The sequence below is a fragment of the Miniopterus natalensis genome, chromosome 1, assembly GCF_054644295.1.
Source record: "Miniopterus natalensis isolate mMinNat1 chromosome 1, mMinNat1.hap1, whole genome shotgun sequence".
Lineage (NCBI taxonomy): Eukaryota > Metazoa > Chordata > Mammalia > Chiroptera > Miniopteridae > Miniopterus > Miniopterus natalensis.
This window is the reverse complement of record NC_142081.1, coordinates 57883651-57901234: the sequence shown is the minus strand read 5'-3', so window position 1 is coordinate 57901234 and position 17584 is coordinate 57883651. Positions and strand designations below refer to the sequence as shown.

At 36.8% G+C, this 17584-nt stretch overlaps 1 protein-coding gene across 4 annotated transcripts in view; it reads right to left on the bottom strand.

The window, feature by feature from the left end:
• Positions 1 to 243: 243 nt before the first annotated feature.
• UBR1 (ubiquitin protein ligase E3 component n-recognin 1) overlaps positions 244 to 17584 on the bottom strand; it is a 111664-nt gene continuing 94323 nt past the window's right edge. For 3 of the 4 annotated variants that reach the window (XM_016212308.2, XM_016212310.2, XM_016212311.2), the window contains exons 42-47: positions 16309 to 16417; positions 14599 to 14655; positions 12382 to 12459; positions 5672 to 5842; positions 4331 to 4432; positions 244 to 2844 (exon numbers count right to left, since the gene is read on the bottom strand). In XM_016212308.2, coding sequence (XP_016067794.1) covers positions 2703 to 2844; positions 4331 to 4432; positions 5672 to 5842; positions 12382 to 12459; positions 14599 to 14655; positions 16309 to 16417 — 659 coding nt within the window. In that variant the 3' untranslated portion in view covers positions 244 to 2702. The remainder of the gene's footprint in view (positions 2845 to 4330; positions 4433 to 5671; positions 5843 to 12381; positions 12460 to 14598; positions 14656 to 16308; positions 16418 to 17584) is intronic. The other variant, XM_016212312.2, reaches the window with a different exon arrangement.

Genomic DNA, 17584 nt, shown 5'->3' with positions numbered 1-17584 from the left:
AGAGTCGTCCTGTACATCGAAATGTTGCAGGTTTGAGAACTGGTCAGGGTGCGTATGGAAGACAACTGGTTGATGTCTCTCTCTCTCTAAGTCAATAAAACATATCCTCCTATGAGGATTAAAAAAAAAAAAAAGAATTTGTCTGGGCTGACAACTTTTAACTAGAGCTCCTTTTTAGGTATAGATTTTTATACTTCAAACCCAATCCCCAAACATAAGAAGTCCCTTTTTTTCTTTTTAAATATACACATATAAGATATTTTATTTCAAAAAGCACAAGAACATTATACAAGTTTTAAATTTACATTTTGCAATAAAAGATATCAATATATGCATTATTTGTATAACTTCATCATGGATGGAATTTGAATCAGTGGTATAAACATGTTGCAGTCACTAAATATAGATCATCACAGTGAACCAAATGCATAGTTGTTATGAAATGACAAATGACCACTAAAGGATGAACTCACAGCTCATACACCAACATAATAAATTAATTATACAGATATGTTTTCCTTCACCGTATCATAAAAATTCTTGCCAACCCCTCACCAAACATTAGAAAAACAGTTTTGGAGCCATCCTGTTGTCCTAGTTCCTCCACATTCTACACTAAAGAAAATAAAGTGACTTTTTGCTCATTTTGTAAGTAAATTTCATAAGCATGATTAGCTTGCAATGATGAAGGCAAACCACTAGGGTTTTTAATATAATTAGAAATTCCTTGGGCTAGGGGCAGCACTGAGACACATATTCATCTATAGTGCAGGGAGCTCAATCAATCTCTAGAAGTGGAACTCAAAATGAAGTAGGTTCTTTGGCAGTAAAGGTCTGACTGGCCACTGCAGGATAGTACTTCTGACACCTTGAGAGTTTAACCCCAGGATTTATGAAGTAAATATAAAAAGCCTAGAAATAAAAAGTAAGTTTATCTTTGCTATATTGGGGCCAATCAATTAGGGCAGAAGTCAGCATCTTCTGTTGCCTATTCTGGCTCAGACTTCCCAGTGAGCCAATCTACCCAACAAAATTACATAAGAAATAAAGGGAAATGTTCTAATCACTTAATCATACTGGCAAATTTGACAAACTGAATACTGAATTTTCTGATCCTCACTCATCAATTACTACAAATTCAGTTCAGTGAAGTTGAATCTATTTCCTGATACCTTCTCAATAATTATTCAAGTAGAAAATCATGATTGTGATTCTGATGCCTGTTCATGCCAATCCCTTAGTACAAAAGCCACCTTTACTTTATATAGAAATACCAAAAAAAATCTAACCCCAAAGGTGCATCATCAGTCACTTCACATATTTTTTTATTTGCTTGCCTTTGCTGAGCAAAAAGAAGGTAGGAAAACATTTACACACATATATGACAGTAGTCGCCAAAGGCAAAATAAGATGATCTTTGAACGCATCTTTCAAATTCCTAACATTACCCCACAGTCAACAGAAGCTAAAGTGGAATATTTCAATTTATCTTCTGTCTGCTGTTTAACACAAATTCTTGATAAAAGTTAGTGTGCACAGATTTGGGAGAGCTTGATTATTTATAAATAAGATGGCTCAACCACAGCATGTTGTAACAGGACACAGACTATTGATCACATGGCTTTTTTGGTTGTTTGTACTAGTCATAAAAATCAGACTTTATGAAAAGGTCACACACAGATAACAAACGAAGGATTAGTCTTTTACAAAGACATAGGAGGTTGCAGAATTGGCTTAAATCTGATTGTTCTAATTTATAGCTGTCATGCTCCATTCACTGTGGGAATTTTCCTTTCTTCATTCTATAGATAGTTTACATCAGAACTGCATCAGATTTCTAATAGTCAAATAGGAGGGTACCACATCAAGAGATAAGTGAACTCATTTTAGAAACTTTCCTTTGGAAAATGGAAAGTATAATTTCAAAGCTCAACAAAGCTGTTTGTGGTCAGAGGTGAGGATTACAGAGAGACTGCCCTGTTGGGTGAATAATGAATGCGCTACCCTAACACTGGCAGAAGTTGGCCTTAGAAGTGACAACTCTGTCCATACAGAGACTTAATTTCTCACTGAAACAGTAAGTGGCACATTAGGGGTATTTCCTTAAAAGAGAAATGACTAAAAATTTATTTTTTTGGAAAACTTTCTCAATTACAGAACTTTCTCAATTGACGTATACTGCTTGATTTCTGCAATTCCTCTTTAGTTGCGAGGAAGAAAATCAGAGATTATTAGAATCTTGTCAGTGATCCAGTGTTAGCTAAACTAACCCGGGGGACGGAGGGGGGAGAACACAAATAACAAAATTGTAGAAGATTTAACTAACATATAATCATGTCCACAGCTGCTTGATGTGACTTCATTGATCAGGGAGATGAAATGAAATGGGATAGATTAGGAAGGGAAATGAGTTTTCTGGATATTAGCAGAATCAGACACTTGGGGTGAAGAAGCGTTTCTTCCGTGTTCTAGAACATAAATCACATTAGTTTATGTTCTTTTTCCCCTGTAAGCATATGTTCACTAATTGAAAGCAATACTCCATTAAGGAATATTTTATTGATTTATATGAATCTGGACACAACTGGACAAGGAGCAAAAGACCCTCCAACCCTTCCCCAGCCCTCAGAAAGGTCTCCATAATTTGGAATCAGTCTTCATTACAGTCTTCATTCGTGATTGTCCTGAGGCAGAGTTGGAGCTCATAATGACTGCCAGTTGAATCCAAATAACATCTGATTAGTTTCCTGGCTCCTAGCAATCTCTTCTATTATGCAGTGTTGTTGCCACACCAAATGGAGCTTCCGATACCTTTCATGACACAAATGAAGGGGGTTGCCCCTCCTTCCGGAAAAACAAAACAAAACCAACATGTAAGTTTGATCAGATAACTGCCACACTGCTGCCTAAATGAGCCTGAACTCTTGAGCTGTACTTGGGGCTGGGAAGAATCACTAGGACAGGGCTTTAAAAAGGGACTTTTCCCTTCACCGTTGATTACTAAGAACTTGATAGGTTATTTAGCTATTGAAGTAGAAATTTACTCCTTGATTATTCAGAAAATAGGTCAAGTATACCATGAGCACTATGGGACCTCATTTAAATGGACAACAGGTTTTTAACTTGAAGCAGCAGTATTTTTTGGGGGGTGGTTAGTCTGAGTGGAGTTCTAATGGCTTTTTGGGTTCATATGGTTTGTTCAGCTTTGATTTCTGATCTTTGCATAGTAAAGGTTAGATCTGAGATGTAACACTAAGCCCTCAAATTATATTCTGCTCCTCAGAAATATGTGGTTATAGCTGTCCTTATGACACAACAAATTTGCTGGTGATTAGCAAATATTTAAATCAAATTATTCCACAACAATTCTAAGGCTGCACAGTTTGTTAACACTATATAACTAATTCAAACTGACTAAAGTTTGGCTGCTGCCAATAATGGAGAACTATGAGATTTTCACTCCTGAAACACTTGAGTATCTCAGCTAGTTGGGTATTTTTAAATTGCCCAGTTAATTTTAAAATTCTTTGTTCCTTTTTGGAACAACTCAGATCTCTTATACTCAATCATTAACAACTTTCACAACTGAGATTTTTCTCATATTTTTTTAAATTCAAAGAGTATCTCTACAGGTCAAATGATGTCACAATAAAAACAAATCTCTGCATGATCAAAGAGGTTCCAAGTCCCATCTAGTAAGCCATTCATTCCGAGTAATATTTCAAAAGAACAAAATTTCAGTTAAACAAAGAGTCAGTTTATGGTAAGGAGATCTAATCTTTATCTATATGTACTTTTGGGACCATTGTGCCTCATTTCCTCTTTCTCATAAGTCATGAGCAGTTCTCCAGTACCTAACACCAGGAAGGATACAGAAAAATTCAGGATTCTAAATATTTTGCTTTGCTAAAGCGAACAGGGCTGATATAGCTGGCTAATAAAAAGTTTCAAGTATTGCAATGGAAATGACGAATATCCATTTTAAACCGAAGTCCCTTACTGGACACTACGGATTTCTTTCTTTTATATATCAGCGTCAATTAAACCTCCTAAGTAAATACGAAGAACAGTTAATTAAAACAAATAGAGCATGCAAACATCAGGATGGCTGGTATCTTTAAAACTTTTGGAGAAGTATTACCATCAAATTTTAGAGAAGCACAAAGTTGTTAAAAATTATGTGTTACATTCTAGATGACATATTTAATATTTTTAATTTGCAGCTATTTAAAAATATCCCTCAATATTTAGCATTAGCTTTTGTGTTTAAAGAACTATTATCATCCACATATAGAAGGTGACTAAATTAAAATAAAATAAAAAACCTTACTTCAGGCCAGGATCTGTTTCTCCATATTCATCCAAGTAGGGAGAGGGATAGGCACAGCCTCTGGCTTTACCTTCAACTAGGACTACTCTGCATTCTCTGATTCTGAAGAAAAAAACAACCAGGGAATACTAAGTGCGTGTGTGCAAATGACAGGCACTGCACCAAGACATGGCCAATATCTGTTAGGAATTCAGTATAAAGACAATATAGACATAAACAAACAGACTAAACTGTGTTTTGTCTAAATAAAGAGAATAAACATTACTATTTTTGTTAAAGCTATGGGAAAGGATCACTGGACTTAGAGACATGGAATCAGTACTGACTATATATACTGAAGAGAGGAAGGAGTCTGTCCTACTTGAGTCATATGTACCCTGGGAAATGGTGACTGGAGTCGTTTCTGTTATGTTTCCTGACCTATGAAGTGGAAGGGGGAGGAAGATGAACACAAGAACAGAACCACATCTCCCAGTCTGATAAACTTGGGCCAGAAAGGTCAGCTACGGAAGTATCAAGACTTTTCTGGTTAGAACCAGCCTCCAATAATGCCACTTTAAAGGTATTAGGGACTCGTACAACAGAGAAATGAAGACACAAAAAATAATGCTGGTGATAAGCACTATAGAGAGAAATTATAAAACCAACAGTTGGACTAGGTACTGGCTTTCCTCACTGTGGTGGGCTGTAGAGGAAGAAAACAGGTGTTGGGGTTTGGCTTCCATGCAGTCATTCCCCTTATTCCAACTGATGCCTACAAATAATTAGATATGCCACAGGTAGTGAGTTAGCAGTGCTTATGTAAACAGAAACTATATTACATGGTGAGACTGGAAAGAAAAAGCACAAGCATCCCTCTGAATTTCACCTCACAAGAGCAACTTGTAGTACCCTTCTTTCATAAACAAGAGACTACTGTTCTACTCTGTCTCTTGCTGAGAGACCAGGGAAAACAATGGTTGGTTATCAGAGGAAATGAAGACAATGAAAATATTCAAAGGACAACTTAAAGCAATAATTTACATATACTTTTAAAATATAATTTTTAGGAGTCTAAGCTCTTTCACTATATCTGAGTATTACACATACCAGATAATCAATACAAAGTCTATTATATTTGTTTAAGATTTTCCACAAATGAAAATCTGAGCAGAATCCTACTTTTTTATTTTTTACTGTACTAATTTTGTAATATCTTTTCAAATGCAGTCTCATGTGAATAACTGGTCTCTAACTTCTAATATCATTTCCTATTAACACACTGTCCTGCTATAATGGCCTCCAAATTGAATCCAAATTCCCCAAGTTCATTATGAAGCTTCCAGATCACATACTACTCACTTCAGGAAAATGCAGACTCCAGCTCCACAATGAAGAGCATGAAAAATGCAAGCTCCAACCTCTTCCCCATTCACAGTTTCTTGGCAGCAAATGTTCTGAGAACACAGTATGGCCCCACAGAAAAGACAAAGGACAGGGTTCTTTCGCTCATCGTCTGCAGACCGTGGGCACCTCAAAAGGGAAGAAAACATTCAGTATGGTGGAGAAACAAAAAAAAGCATATGTCCAGTTAGCAATGAAACATGGTTTCATCACTGGCTGCTTTGCAGCAAAGAAAGACCTTAAAACACAAGGAAACATTTAATTGGACAATTCCTCTTTAATACTTCCTCCTAAGACAAGAAAATTTATTATTAAATACAGAGTCCTGATCATTCTCATAAAGTCTGACAATTAACTATGCCTTGAGATTGAGATGTATTTATAGAACCCAGTCTTCATCGGATATGACCAATTTATAGTCAACTGCCTCCTCCTGATTTGTTTAGTCAAGTTTGTGTCCTATGTTGGAGGAATATGACCTTGTAGACATACAATATTTTTAAATCACAATTTGCAGTAAGTATTCAAACAAATTTCTCCCCCATTTCTTTGAAGTAATGAGATCTTTAGGGTTGAAATGAGACTGCAGTCTTTGAGATGATGCCCCCTTTCATCTGGAAACACAGCAAGTCTTAGGAAGAAAAAAGTAACAGAATTGATTTACTTGAACCAAGTAGTACTTTGAAATTCCACCATTTTATATAGTGGCATGGTATAGCCTTGCTATAATGCCCCCCAAAGAGGGTATCACTCTCTGAATTAAAGTGATAATGGTTATTTTTTAAAAAGAGCTTCCCATGCTCCTTTCTCTGCTATATACTGGACATGATGGAAACATCAAGAATTCTTTAATCTGGGCAGTAAAAAGTAAATGAAACCACAGGAGAGATCCAGCAAGGCCCATAATAGAGTCAGACTCTCCAAAAGGGTGTTAACAATTTCTTTTCTAATCCCCAGTTTCTTAGACAAGATAAGAAAACTACCATAGGAGCAAAGGGACTCTGCAGAGGTATTCCATTCCTGTCTCCTGTAGATGAGAGGGCTATTTTCACTTCCAGGGGGTTGCTCCAGAATGTAATTATAGCTCTTTTTTTATAAAGGCAACATCTTCTTTCACCTTTAGCACGGGATGGCTGAGTCTGAGTCTCCAGCCATCTTACAGAGGCAAATGGGGGCAATGTCTAAAGTATAATAACTGAGCGGCCACACTACACTAGAGATGGCTCAGTCTTAATGTTAACTAGTGGTGACAATAAAACTGGAAGAGATCATAAGATTTATTTTAATTTTTACTTGAAACCAGTAAGTAGTAATATCATCCAGGAGGATCTTCACTGTGATTAATAACACTCTTTTCAGATCCTTCTAAGAGCCAACAGCATGATAGATATCTTTTAATGCCTGGGAGGTACTACCTATTATTCACTGGGGTCCTGGGGTAGCAATATAGCCCCAAGAGTAGGAAAATCAGGAAACTTAGAGTTGGATGCAATCTTTGAGATCATCTAGCTAATTTTTTGAGGGCTGAAAGATAAAGTGACTCAACCACTCCGTTAGTTGGTTGACCTTAATTTGCATAATACAAGCATCAAGAAGCCAATACCAAGATCAATTCTATCTGGTAGCAGAGGCTGGAATATAAACTGCCTGAGCCCTGACTGGGTCATTTAAACCCTCTGGCTTCATGGCATAAAGCGTTCCTTAGTCATTTCTGTAGGGCAGTGACTCTCAAAGTAGGCCAAAGAAAGACTCTTTAAGCCCTCAAAATGATCCTAAACTGCATTCCCTTACTTTGGTTCCTTCAAGTGATAGCAAGTTATTTAACATATGATTAAGGACTACTAACTGGCACCTTGTACAGTAATTAGTATCCTTACAACAAAATTTAAGAGTTAGTTGTGTTTAATTAATTTCTAATTAATTAAGTTTACTAATTAATTTAAGTTTACTAAGAAGTTTGGCTGCAGGACAATGCTTAGTAACATTACAAAACTCCTCACTGAGCTTTGGAATTCCTGCAATTTGGGAAAAGGGTGCTTTATTACCAGTATATCATCAATGAAGTGTTGAATGGGCTTTGACTTTCAGGCTGCTGAGATTCTTGCCTTTTAATTACAAGTCACTACTAGTTTCATGTCATCATTATCAATCTGGTTTGCTATGGGTGGTAGTGTGATGCCCTCTGAATCTCAAGAATATATAATTGCATTAATAGTAATGTTGGCTTATTATTTTCAAGACATAATGCATTGTGATTAAAATGAGAAATATTCACATACCAGTGGCTAAAGCAGGTATGAATATAATTTCTCCACTCAGTGACACTCCATTGGTGGTGTTCTGCTCATGAACTTATGCTACTCAAATAACTTACATTATATTATAGCAAGGTAAGTGTAAAACAAAAATTACTGTTAACTTTACAGGACCTTATTTTATCAAAGAGAATCATGTGTTTAAGCTCATACTGTTCTCTCACAAAAGTAACTAATAGGTAATTCACACATGGTATTAGTAATGAGTACAATGTAACTTGTTTAATTTGCTTCTCACCAGTCCCAATTATCCAGTTTTTTTATTTATTTGAAAGTGATCAGTGAGAAGGAAAAGGAAGATAAAGACAAGTTTGAGAAACACTGCTTTAGAGTAGTGTTTAATCTGAGGTAGAGGGGCATGGGGCCAAAAAAGGCTAAGGGGGTGTACTCCCTTTTTCCATTACTTAGGCTTGAACCTGAGTTACAATGCTATTATCTGTTTTATTGTTATAATGGGAGCCTACATAGATTTTGTTAGGGGAGGGAAAGGGTTCTTCAGTGTTTCCTCAGTGAATGTATGTGGTCACCACATTGTAATGCATGTAAAATGGCGTTTAAAGATATATGAATCAACAATGATTCTTAGAATGCTAAAGAGAGGGGAGTTCTTGTAGCTTTAAAAAAACTGAGGAGGCATGCCATAGATGGTGGAATAGGGAGCTCCAGGAATCAGTTCCTCTACTGAAACAACTATTGATCTGGCAAGAACTGGCTGAAGCAACTATTCTAGAACTCTGGAGTGTAGATGAACACCTGCAGTGTCCATAGCAGTACTTGACAAAGAACGAAACTGGCAAATTTTAGTGAACTATAGCATTTTGTGTAGTGGCTAGCATCCCCTATCCCCCAGCCCCATAGCAGGTAGCTATGGGGAGGCTGCCTGTAATCCTGGTGGAGCTGCTGGTGCCAGGATAGGCAATAGGAACCTTGTCCTCAAAAATCAGAGTAGTATATGTGCTTCTGCCTGGCAGTTCACTGAGGGGCTAGGCACAGAGATCGGTCATTGTTTCAACTACTATGGGCTGAAGTGACTTTCTTGGCGGTGATGGTGAAGGGATTTAAAGAGACAGTATATTCTTAATATATTTTTCTCCTTCTCTTTTGTTTTCTTATTGGATCCAGGAATTTAAGGAAATCTCTGTCAATTCATAGGCTGATCACAGAAATAATGGAACATACAACAAGGAATAAAGTCTTTGCAAAACTAGTTTGGAAAAGCCACAAAACGGACAATGGCAGTTTTTATCAAGTGACAATGGCAATTCCTAGGGTGGGGGTATGTGTGTAGGGGGTGGAGAATTTCCAGAGTTACTAGATTACAATATTGAAAACATCCAGTTCTCAACAAAACTTACAACACTTACAAAGAAACAAAAAGGTATGGCCCACTCGCAGGAAAAAAAGAAAGTGACAGAAACCATCCCAGAGGAAGCCTAGACATGACTTAATAAACAGACTTTAAATTAGCTCTCTTAAATGTGTTCAAAGAGCTAAAAGGAAACCAATGACAAAGAACTAAAGGAAATTAGGAAAATGCATGAAAAAGGAGGAAATATTAGTAAAGAGAAATTATAAAAAGAAAACAAACAGAAAAGCACAACAGCTGAACCCTGGCCGTGTAGCTCAGTTGGTTAGAGTATTGTTTGATATGCCAAGGCTGTGGGTTCTATCTCTAGTCAGGGCACATACAAAAATCAACAGATGAATGCGTAAGTGGAACAACAAATCAATGTTTCTCTTTCTCTTTCAAATCAATCAATAAAACACTTACTAGAGGGGTTCAACAGCAGGCAGAAGAATCAGTGAATTTTAAGGCAGGGCAATTGAAATTACTGAGTCAGAGGAGTAGAAAGAAATAAAAATTTAAAAAAGGAACAGAGCCTAAGGGTTTTATGGGACACTATCAAGCATACCAACATATACATATATTATGGGAGTCCTAGAAAGACAACATAAAAAAAAAAGGGCCAAAACCTCCCCAAATCTGCTGAAAGGCATGAATCTACACATGAATAATCAAACTGAATTATAAGCAGGACAAATTCACAAAGAACAACACTGAGACACATTATAATCAGAGACAGAGCTAATGTATGCTATTAAAACCAAGCTGGTATCAATTCAAACTAAATTTGATATCACAGGACATTAACTGTAATTCCTATGGATACTCAAGGAAGTTGCAGGGTGTAAGATCAACACCTAAAAATTCGGTGTGTTTCAATACACCAGCAGTGAATAATACAAACAGGAAATTAAGAAAACAATTTCATTTACAATAGCATTCAAGAGAATAAAATACCCAGGAATAAATTTAATGAAAAAGGGCAAGGCTTGCTCAATGAAAACTACAAACATGACTAAAAGAAATTAAAGAAGGCCTAATTACAGGAAGGCATCCATGTTCATGATATGGAAGACTACAGAAATGGAGAAGCCAATCCTCAAATTCATATGTAACTGCAACGGGTCCCAAATAATCAAAATGATACTGAAAAGGAAAAAGCTGGAAGGCTCAAACATTACAATTTCAAAACTTACTACAAAGCTACAGTAATTAAAAAGTGTGGTACTAGCAATAGAGTAAGACATATAGACCACTAGTACAGAACTGAGAGTCCAGAAATAAACCCAAACATCTATGGCCAACTGACTTTCAATGTGGGTGCCAAGGCTATTCAAAGGGGAGAAAATAATCTCTTGAAAAACAGAGCTAGGACCAACTGCACCCACTGAAAAGAATTCACCCATTCACTTCATTGAAAAGAATGAAATTGGACCTTCTACCTTATTCTAAAACTTACCTAAAAATGGATCCACAGCCTAAAGTAAAAGCTAAAACTATTAAACTATTAGAAAAAAACATAGGAGTAAATCTTCATGACCTCAGATTTTGCAATGGATTCTTAGTATTGACACAAAAAGCATGAACAAAAATTAAAAAATAGAGAAAATGGACTTTTATGCATCAAAGGACATTATGAAGAATATGAAAACAACCTATAGAAAGGCATAAATTATTTGCAAGTTAAAAGTCTGATTAGGGCTTAATATTCAGAATATATACAGGACTAACAACTCAACACAACAGTCCAATTACAAAATTGGCAAAGGACTTGAACAGACGTTTCTATAAAGAACATACAAATGTCCAATGAGCACATGAAAAGATCATGTGACATCACTGGTCGTTAAAGAAATGCGTATCAAACCACAATGAGCTACTATTAAACCCACTGGAATGGCTTTAATTTAAAAAAAAAAACCCATACACAGAAAATAAGTGTTGACAAGGATATGGAGAAACAGGAGCCCTTGTACACTGATAATGGGAATGTAAAATGGTACAGTTGTGCAAAATGGTTCAGTGGTTCCTCAAAAAGTTAAACACAGAATTGCCATAATGACCCGGCAATCCCACACACAGGTAAAATTATCCAAGAGAAATTAAAATACATGTCCACACAGAAACCTGTACATAAATGTTTATAGTAGCACTAATTCATAATAATCAAAAGGGGGACACAATTTAAATGCCAGTTAGTGGATGAAGAGATAAACAAACTCTGGTATATGTATACAATGGAGTATTATTTTGCCAAGAAACGAAAAAAGTACTGATACATGCTACAACTTGGATGAACCTTGAACACATTATGCTAAGTCAAAGAACCCGGACGCAAAAGGTCATAGAGTATATGATTCCTTTTATATAATATATCCAGAATTGGGAAATCCATGGAAACAGAAAGCAGATTATTGGTTACAGGGGGTCATGAAAGAGGGAATGGGAAGTGATTATTTAGTGGATATAAGGTGTTTTGCTGGGGTGATGAAAAAGTTTGGAAACTAGAGAGAGGTGGTGGTTGCACAATATTGTGAATATACTAAATGCCACTGAATTATACACTTTATCATGGTTAATTGTATGTTATGTGGTTTTCACTTAAAAAAAAAAAAGATTGAAAATCTTTGTTATAGAGAATGTTCAGTGGCCACTATAAAACAAGTTTACAATCTTTCCCCAAAGAGGAACCAGTTAGTAACCCTGAAGAGGCAGGAAACAGGAGTGTCCCCAAGAAAAAGAAGAAATTCTCTTTGAAGGAGGAGCCACTCAGCAGTGGACCTGAAGAGGCTCTGATAGCAAGAGCAGCAGCTCCAAGAAAAAGCAAAAGCTCCAAAAGCTATCTCAGGAAGATCAGAATGGATAGTACCCTGGTGGAGTATAACAACCCACAGTGATGCATCCCTGTATCCCAATAAAAACAAAGAGTTGAAAAAAAAAAAGTTTGCTACTGGTGGTGTATACCAACTGCAAGCTCAAAAAAATTTAAAAAATATATTTCTTCTTACCTGAAATGAGAAGCTTGATTTAGAAGGCAGCTATAGTCATCAGGAAGCTCTATCAAACTATTTCTTTTTCTAGGGTACCTAAAAATGTAATTTAAAAGGCAATTTTATCTATCAGAAAATAAGCCCAGATCAAAAATTGACCAATAAAAGAATATCTTAAAAAATAACAAAAGGATCCATACTTGTAATCCATACTAATTCCCACTGTTACTAGATTAAATCCAAATTTCTCAACCTAGAATTCCAAATCTTGTATCAGCTAGCTTCCTTTCCAAACTCATCTTCCACTATTTCCTAAGGCTAAATTTTTTCAGCTAGATTTCTATACTGTCTAGGAAGGCAACATAAAATAGTAGTTAAGAACATAATCTTTGAAATCAGACAAACCTGGTTACAAATCCTAAATTCTCTGATACCAGATAAGTCATTGAACCTAAGCCTGTATTTCCTGGTCTGAAACTGAGGATGAGTATATTATACTTTTTTAATCATAAGGCACACCATCGATTTGATAACACATTTTTGCTGGGGACATAAAAGACTCATGCTAATTTAATATATGTTATAGGAATATCAAAGAATCTCATGGAGCTGTTGAGGACTCAGTAAGATACTGAAGTAAAATATAATATACTTAATACTTGATACATGTTTGCCAATGTTATTATTCATTGTCACCGTACTGGATACAATAAGAACTGTACTTGCAAGCCTTGGGGAAGGTCATCTGAATAACATGGAATTCTCTTCTCAAACCTCAAGCAATTTAAATTCTGTAATTCCTTCTATGTTTAGCTAAAAATGATTTCCTCTAAGACTACCCTTGTGTCATTAGAATCTTTTACTCTTTAAATTTCTATAGCATTAACAGTATATTCCATATACAGGGGTAGGCAAAAGGAGGTTAAATTACTAGCCATCATTACCCAAAACATAAATCATAAGTAAGGATACAAAATAACAATAATAATATGACAAATAATACAAACAAATAATATAATGATAAAGAATACAATAAACTGTTTCACAACTGTAAATCTTTTGCCCACCCCTGTATTATTATACTTTAATCTTACGTCTTGAATTTATGTATATAATTCGATTGTAAACTACACATTACCAAAGCTGTATGTATTATGCTAGTACCATGGTGGGGAAATAGTGGATGTCTAAAAGGCACACTATGAATTGGGATAAGGGAAAAATGGTACGAGATTAATAGTCCTAAATCATGTACTCATCTTTTAAACTTTTCTCTCTACTCTAAGATCTTTCTTTTTTTGGTGATGTGAATACTATATCTGAGCACAGGAGCTGGATCTATCATCTCTAAATCACTAAAGCTGGGTTAAAGGGTAGATAGTATATGCACATCTACAGGAACGGCAAAAGAGTTTGAGGGGTGAGAAAAGATGAGAAAAGAAGGTAGCAGAGGCACACTGTCTCACAGTGTTTGCTTTAGTCAGAGAAAAATGGTACTGGTGTTAGTATTTAAGGCGGGGGGTGGTGGTGTCAGGTCCTCTGCTTGTTTATTGATGCAATTCAATTAGAATAAAAATTAGACATTGTACATAATACAAGCCAGGCCCTGGAGGGGATACACAGAAGATAAGCATGCAGTCCTAGCCCTTGTTAAGTTTACTGCTTAGTGATGCAGGGTGCTGGCAGGTATACAAGTGCACACACATGAGACGATACATTAAGATAGGCTTCTGGGAGGAGGTGATATCTGAATTAGTCCTTGAGGAAGATGTGGATTTTGACTGAGCCATAACTTAAGGGAGATAGGAGAGCTAAAGAAAAGTTTTGTTGGGTCATCTGGAAGCATGTAGACAGGAAGAGAAGAGGAGAGCAAATAGTTCTATTTATATCTTACTGTATTCTCAAAGGAAAAAAGTAGGAATACTGTCACTACCCTCTGATTTTAACACATCAACAGCTCCAAGATGCCATCCCTTCCTTTGCCTTTTAATAGGCTTGGACTAGCTTAAGGAAGAGGAACTGGTGGCATCAAACTATTTGGGAAAAGGGCAGCCAGTCCAAGGGAAAAACAAGTGTGTAAAGAATCTGATTTCTGGCAAAGACCTAACAGAAATGTAGGAAACACTGTACTGAGTGAAAATGAAGACGACAGACTAGAAAGCATGCTCAACAAACCAACTAGTTTTGGAAACACAACTTGTAGATGGGGGGAAAGGACTGAAAAGTAAAACCAACCTGACTACGGTGCTTTTTTGCTTCAAACAGTTTAGTAAGGCAGGATCTGCACACCACCTATATGAGCAGCCAAAAGAAAAAAACTTTAGTACAATATTCACCATTGAGCCTTTCTCCCCAAATCTTTCTGTCCGTTCTTTCCAAGTTCCTTCTTCTAGGCTTCTTTTATCTTATATTTTGCTCCTTCTCCCCTACTTTTTTTTTTGTATCTTACTATTTATTTTCCCTCTTTTAATTAATTTCTTTTTAAAGGGGTTTATCAATCAAGGTCCTACTAGAAAAACAAAAACCATTCTGAGTACTTCAACCAGAGAGACTTTAATACCAGGAATACCAATTCCTGGTAATAAAGGTAATTGAAGGGCTGAGAAGCCAACCAGGAGACAAAACGGCAAGGAAACCCAAAGATTAGCCAATAACACGAAGCTCCCACCCCTCTTAGGCTGGAAGAAGAAAAGGAAATAATGGTATTACTTAAGCCAGGGGCTAGGGCCACCAATGGATACTGTGACCACAGCAGCCTTGTCTGGTGGGAACTGGAACCAGAGAAGAGCTACAGCCACTGCTAGAGATGCCCAAGGCAGAGAGAGGCAGTCTAAGCACTTAGGCTTCTCTCATCCTCCTGACTTCCAATATCCTGCCAGCGCCTCCCACTGGCCAAATGCAGGCAGAAGCCAACTGACAAGGGAAGGGAGACTGGGAAAGCCTGCAGGGGCCAGTCTCCTGCACTTCAAAGCATAGGATGAGGAAAGGCTTTGAGGACTTTCTATTTCAAAGTTTAAATTTTTATCACTTGACTTTACAAGAATTAGCAAGTTCAAAACATCAATTTCAAGAATATAAAAATAAAATTAGTATAACCTACTGTGATTATTATACTCAACACAAAGCATGATACTGATTTTTCTGACCCATTTTGATTCGTTTTTAACACACTGAAGATCAGAATACCTCATGAGAAATGGGGAAACAGAAAATAACCTAACAGAAGAGATGAGGGCACGGAGAAAGGTGAAAGAGGACAGGCAGACATTCGCACAAATCCTATTGATTAAAGAAAAAGGCAGACAATTAAAGAGAATAAAGGAAGTCATGGGGGTAAGAATAACACAGTGAAAGTTGATTATAAAAATGACTGAAAACGGTAGCAGCAGAGATATGCGTAAAGACATTAGAGGTTAGGAGGGTAAAGAGTGATCAGGAAGACCAGGAAGTAATGGAGTAGGAAAAGTTTTTCTGAAAGACACACTTTTTCCTGGGAAGTTTAACTGATATATTTTTGATCTACCAAATGACTTTTTTCCCCTCATTCACCTCCTAAGATGTGTGCTACCATAGATGTGCTACTGTTTTGGATATAGTCTCCAAATGGGGTTCTTTTGATACTTAATTGTGACATTATGGCTATGACAACATGACTTTTACTAACACCCCACCCTCCGCCTCTGGTTTAACACTGGGATGATGAGACAGTAGCTCTGGGGAAAATAAGTACAATGAATGGTAGTCATGGTGGAACAAGTAGATATTTCAGCTGCCCGTGGCTGTTAAGTCTTATTCATAGTTCCTTTAGTGGGTGAATTAAGAATCTCCTATATTTTTGCCATCCCCTTCAATCAATGCTAATCAATTTTAAAGCTAGCAAGTAATTTAAATTTAAATTCCCAAACTGTATAATAACTCAACAGTGATATTTTGTCCCCATAGTACCTCTGGAGGAGGGGTTTTACAGTGTGCCAATATTCCTGGAAAAGCAGGAACAAATTTGTGGGTAAAGATAAATAGCTGCAGAGTGCACTGTACTCTCCTTCTGCAGAATCTGCAAGAGAATAGAGATACATTTAATAAGTACATTACTCTTTCTTGGTCAACCTGCTAAAAGAGTTTCTTTATTGTTAATGTTCATTTCTTTCTTTCTTTTCTTTTTTTTTTTTAATATGTCTTTATTGATTTCAGAGAGAGGAAGGGAGAGAGGGAGAGAGAAAGAAACATCAATGATGAGAGAGTCATTGATTGGCATGCCCCCTTTTGGGGATCGAGGTTGCAACCTGGGCATGTGCCCTGACCAGGAATCAAACTGATCTCCTGGATCATAGGTCGATGCTCAACCACTGACCCACACTGGCTGGGCAATGTTCATTTCTATACTCTCTATATAAAATATATTTTGTACTCTATAAAACTGTGGGTGGCAAATAAGCTACAATGATCCTTTAAAAACACAAATCTGATGGAGTCATTCTCCTGATCAGATGTCTCCAATGTCAAACCACCACATGATATGTAATATGAAGTCCTTCTTGTGGCATAAAGGCCCTACATCACCTATCCCTGGATGCCTCCTAGACCTTATCTTCTGCCACTGTCCTCCTGTTCATTATGCTTTAGCCACACTCTTCTCTTTATTATTCTTTGACTACGTCAAGCAAAGCCTTTGCATTTATTGCTCCTTCTGCTTAGGAATGCTCTTCCTTCAACTCTCTGCCAGGTTCAACCCAGTTCTCTTTTTTCAATGTCTCCTCACAGAAAATCCTTCCATGACTATATACCTAAAAGAATTATCCATGCCCTAGCTGGTTTTGCTCAGTGGTTAGAGCATCAGCCTGTGGAATGAAGGGTCCTTGCAACCTCGACCCCTAGCCCCAGTCAGCGCAAGAGTAGGAGGCAACCAATCAACATGCCTCTCTCACATTGATGTTTCTATCTCTATCCCTCTATCTCTCCCTTCCACTCTCTGAAAAGCAATGGAAAACATATTCTCAGGTGAGGATTAAAAAAAAAATTAAAAAAAGAATTATCACTCTGGCCCCAGCATTCTCTATTTCCATGACCTGCTTCATTTTTCTTTATAGTACTTATCACCATTTGACATAGCTATTTATCTGTCTGTTTACATTTGGTCTCTTCCCAATAAAGGGAGGACTTTAGCTGCCATATTACAACACTGACTAGATAAATTAATACATGATTTTTTAAACTGCAAACA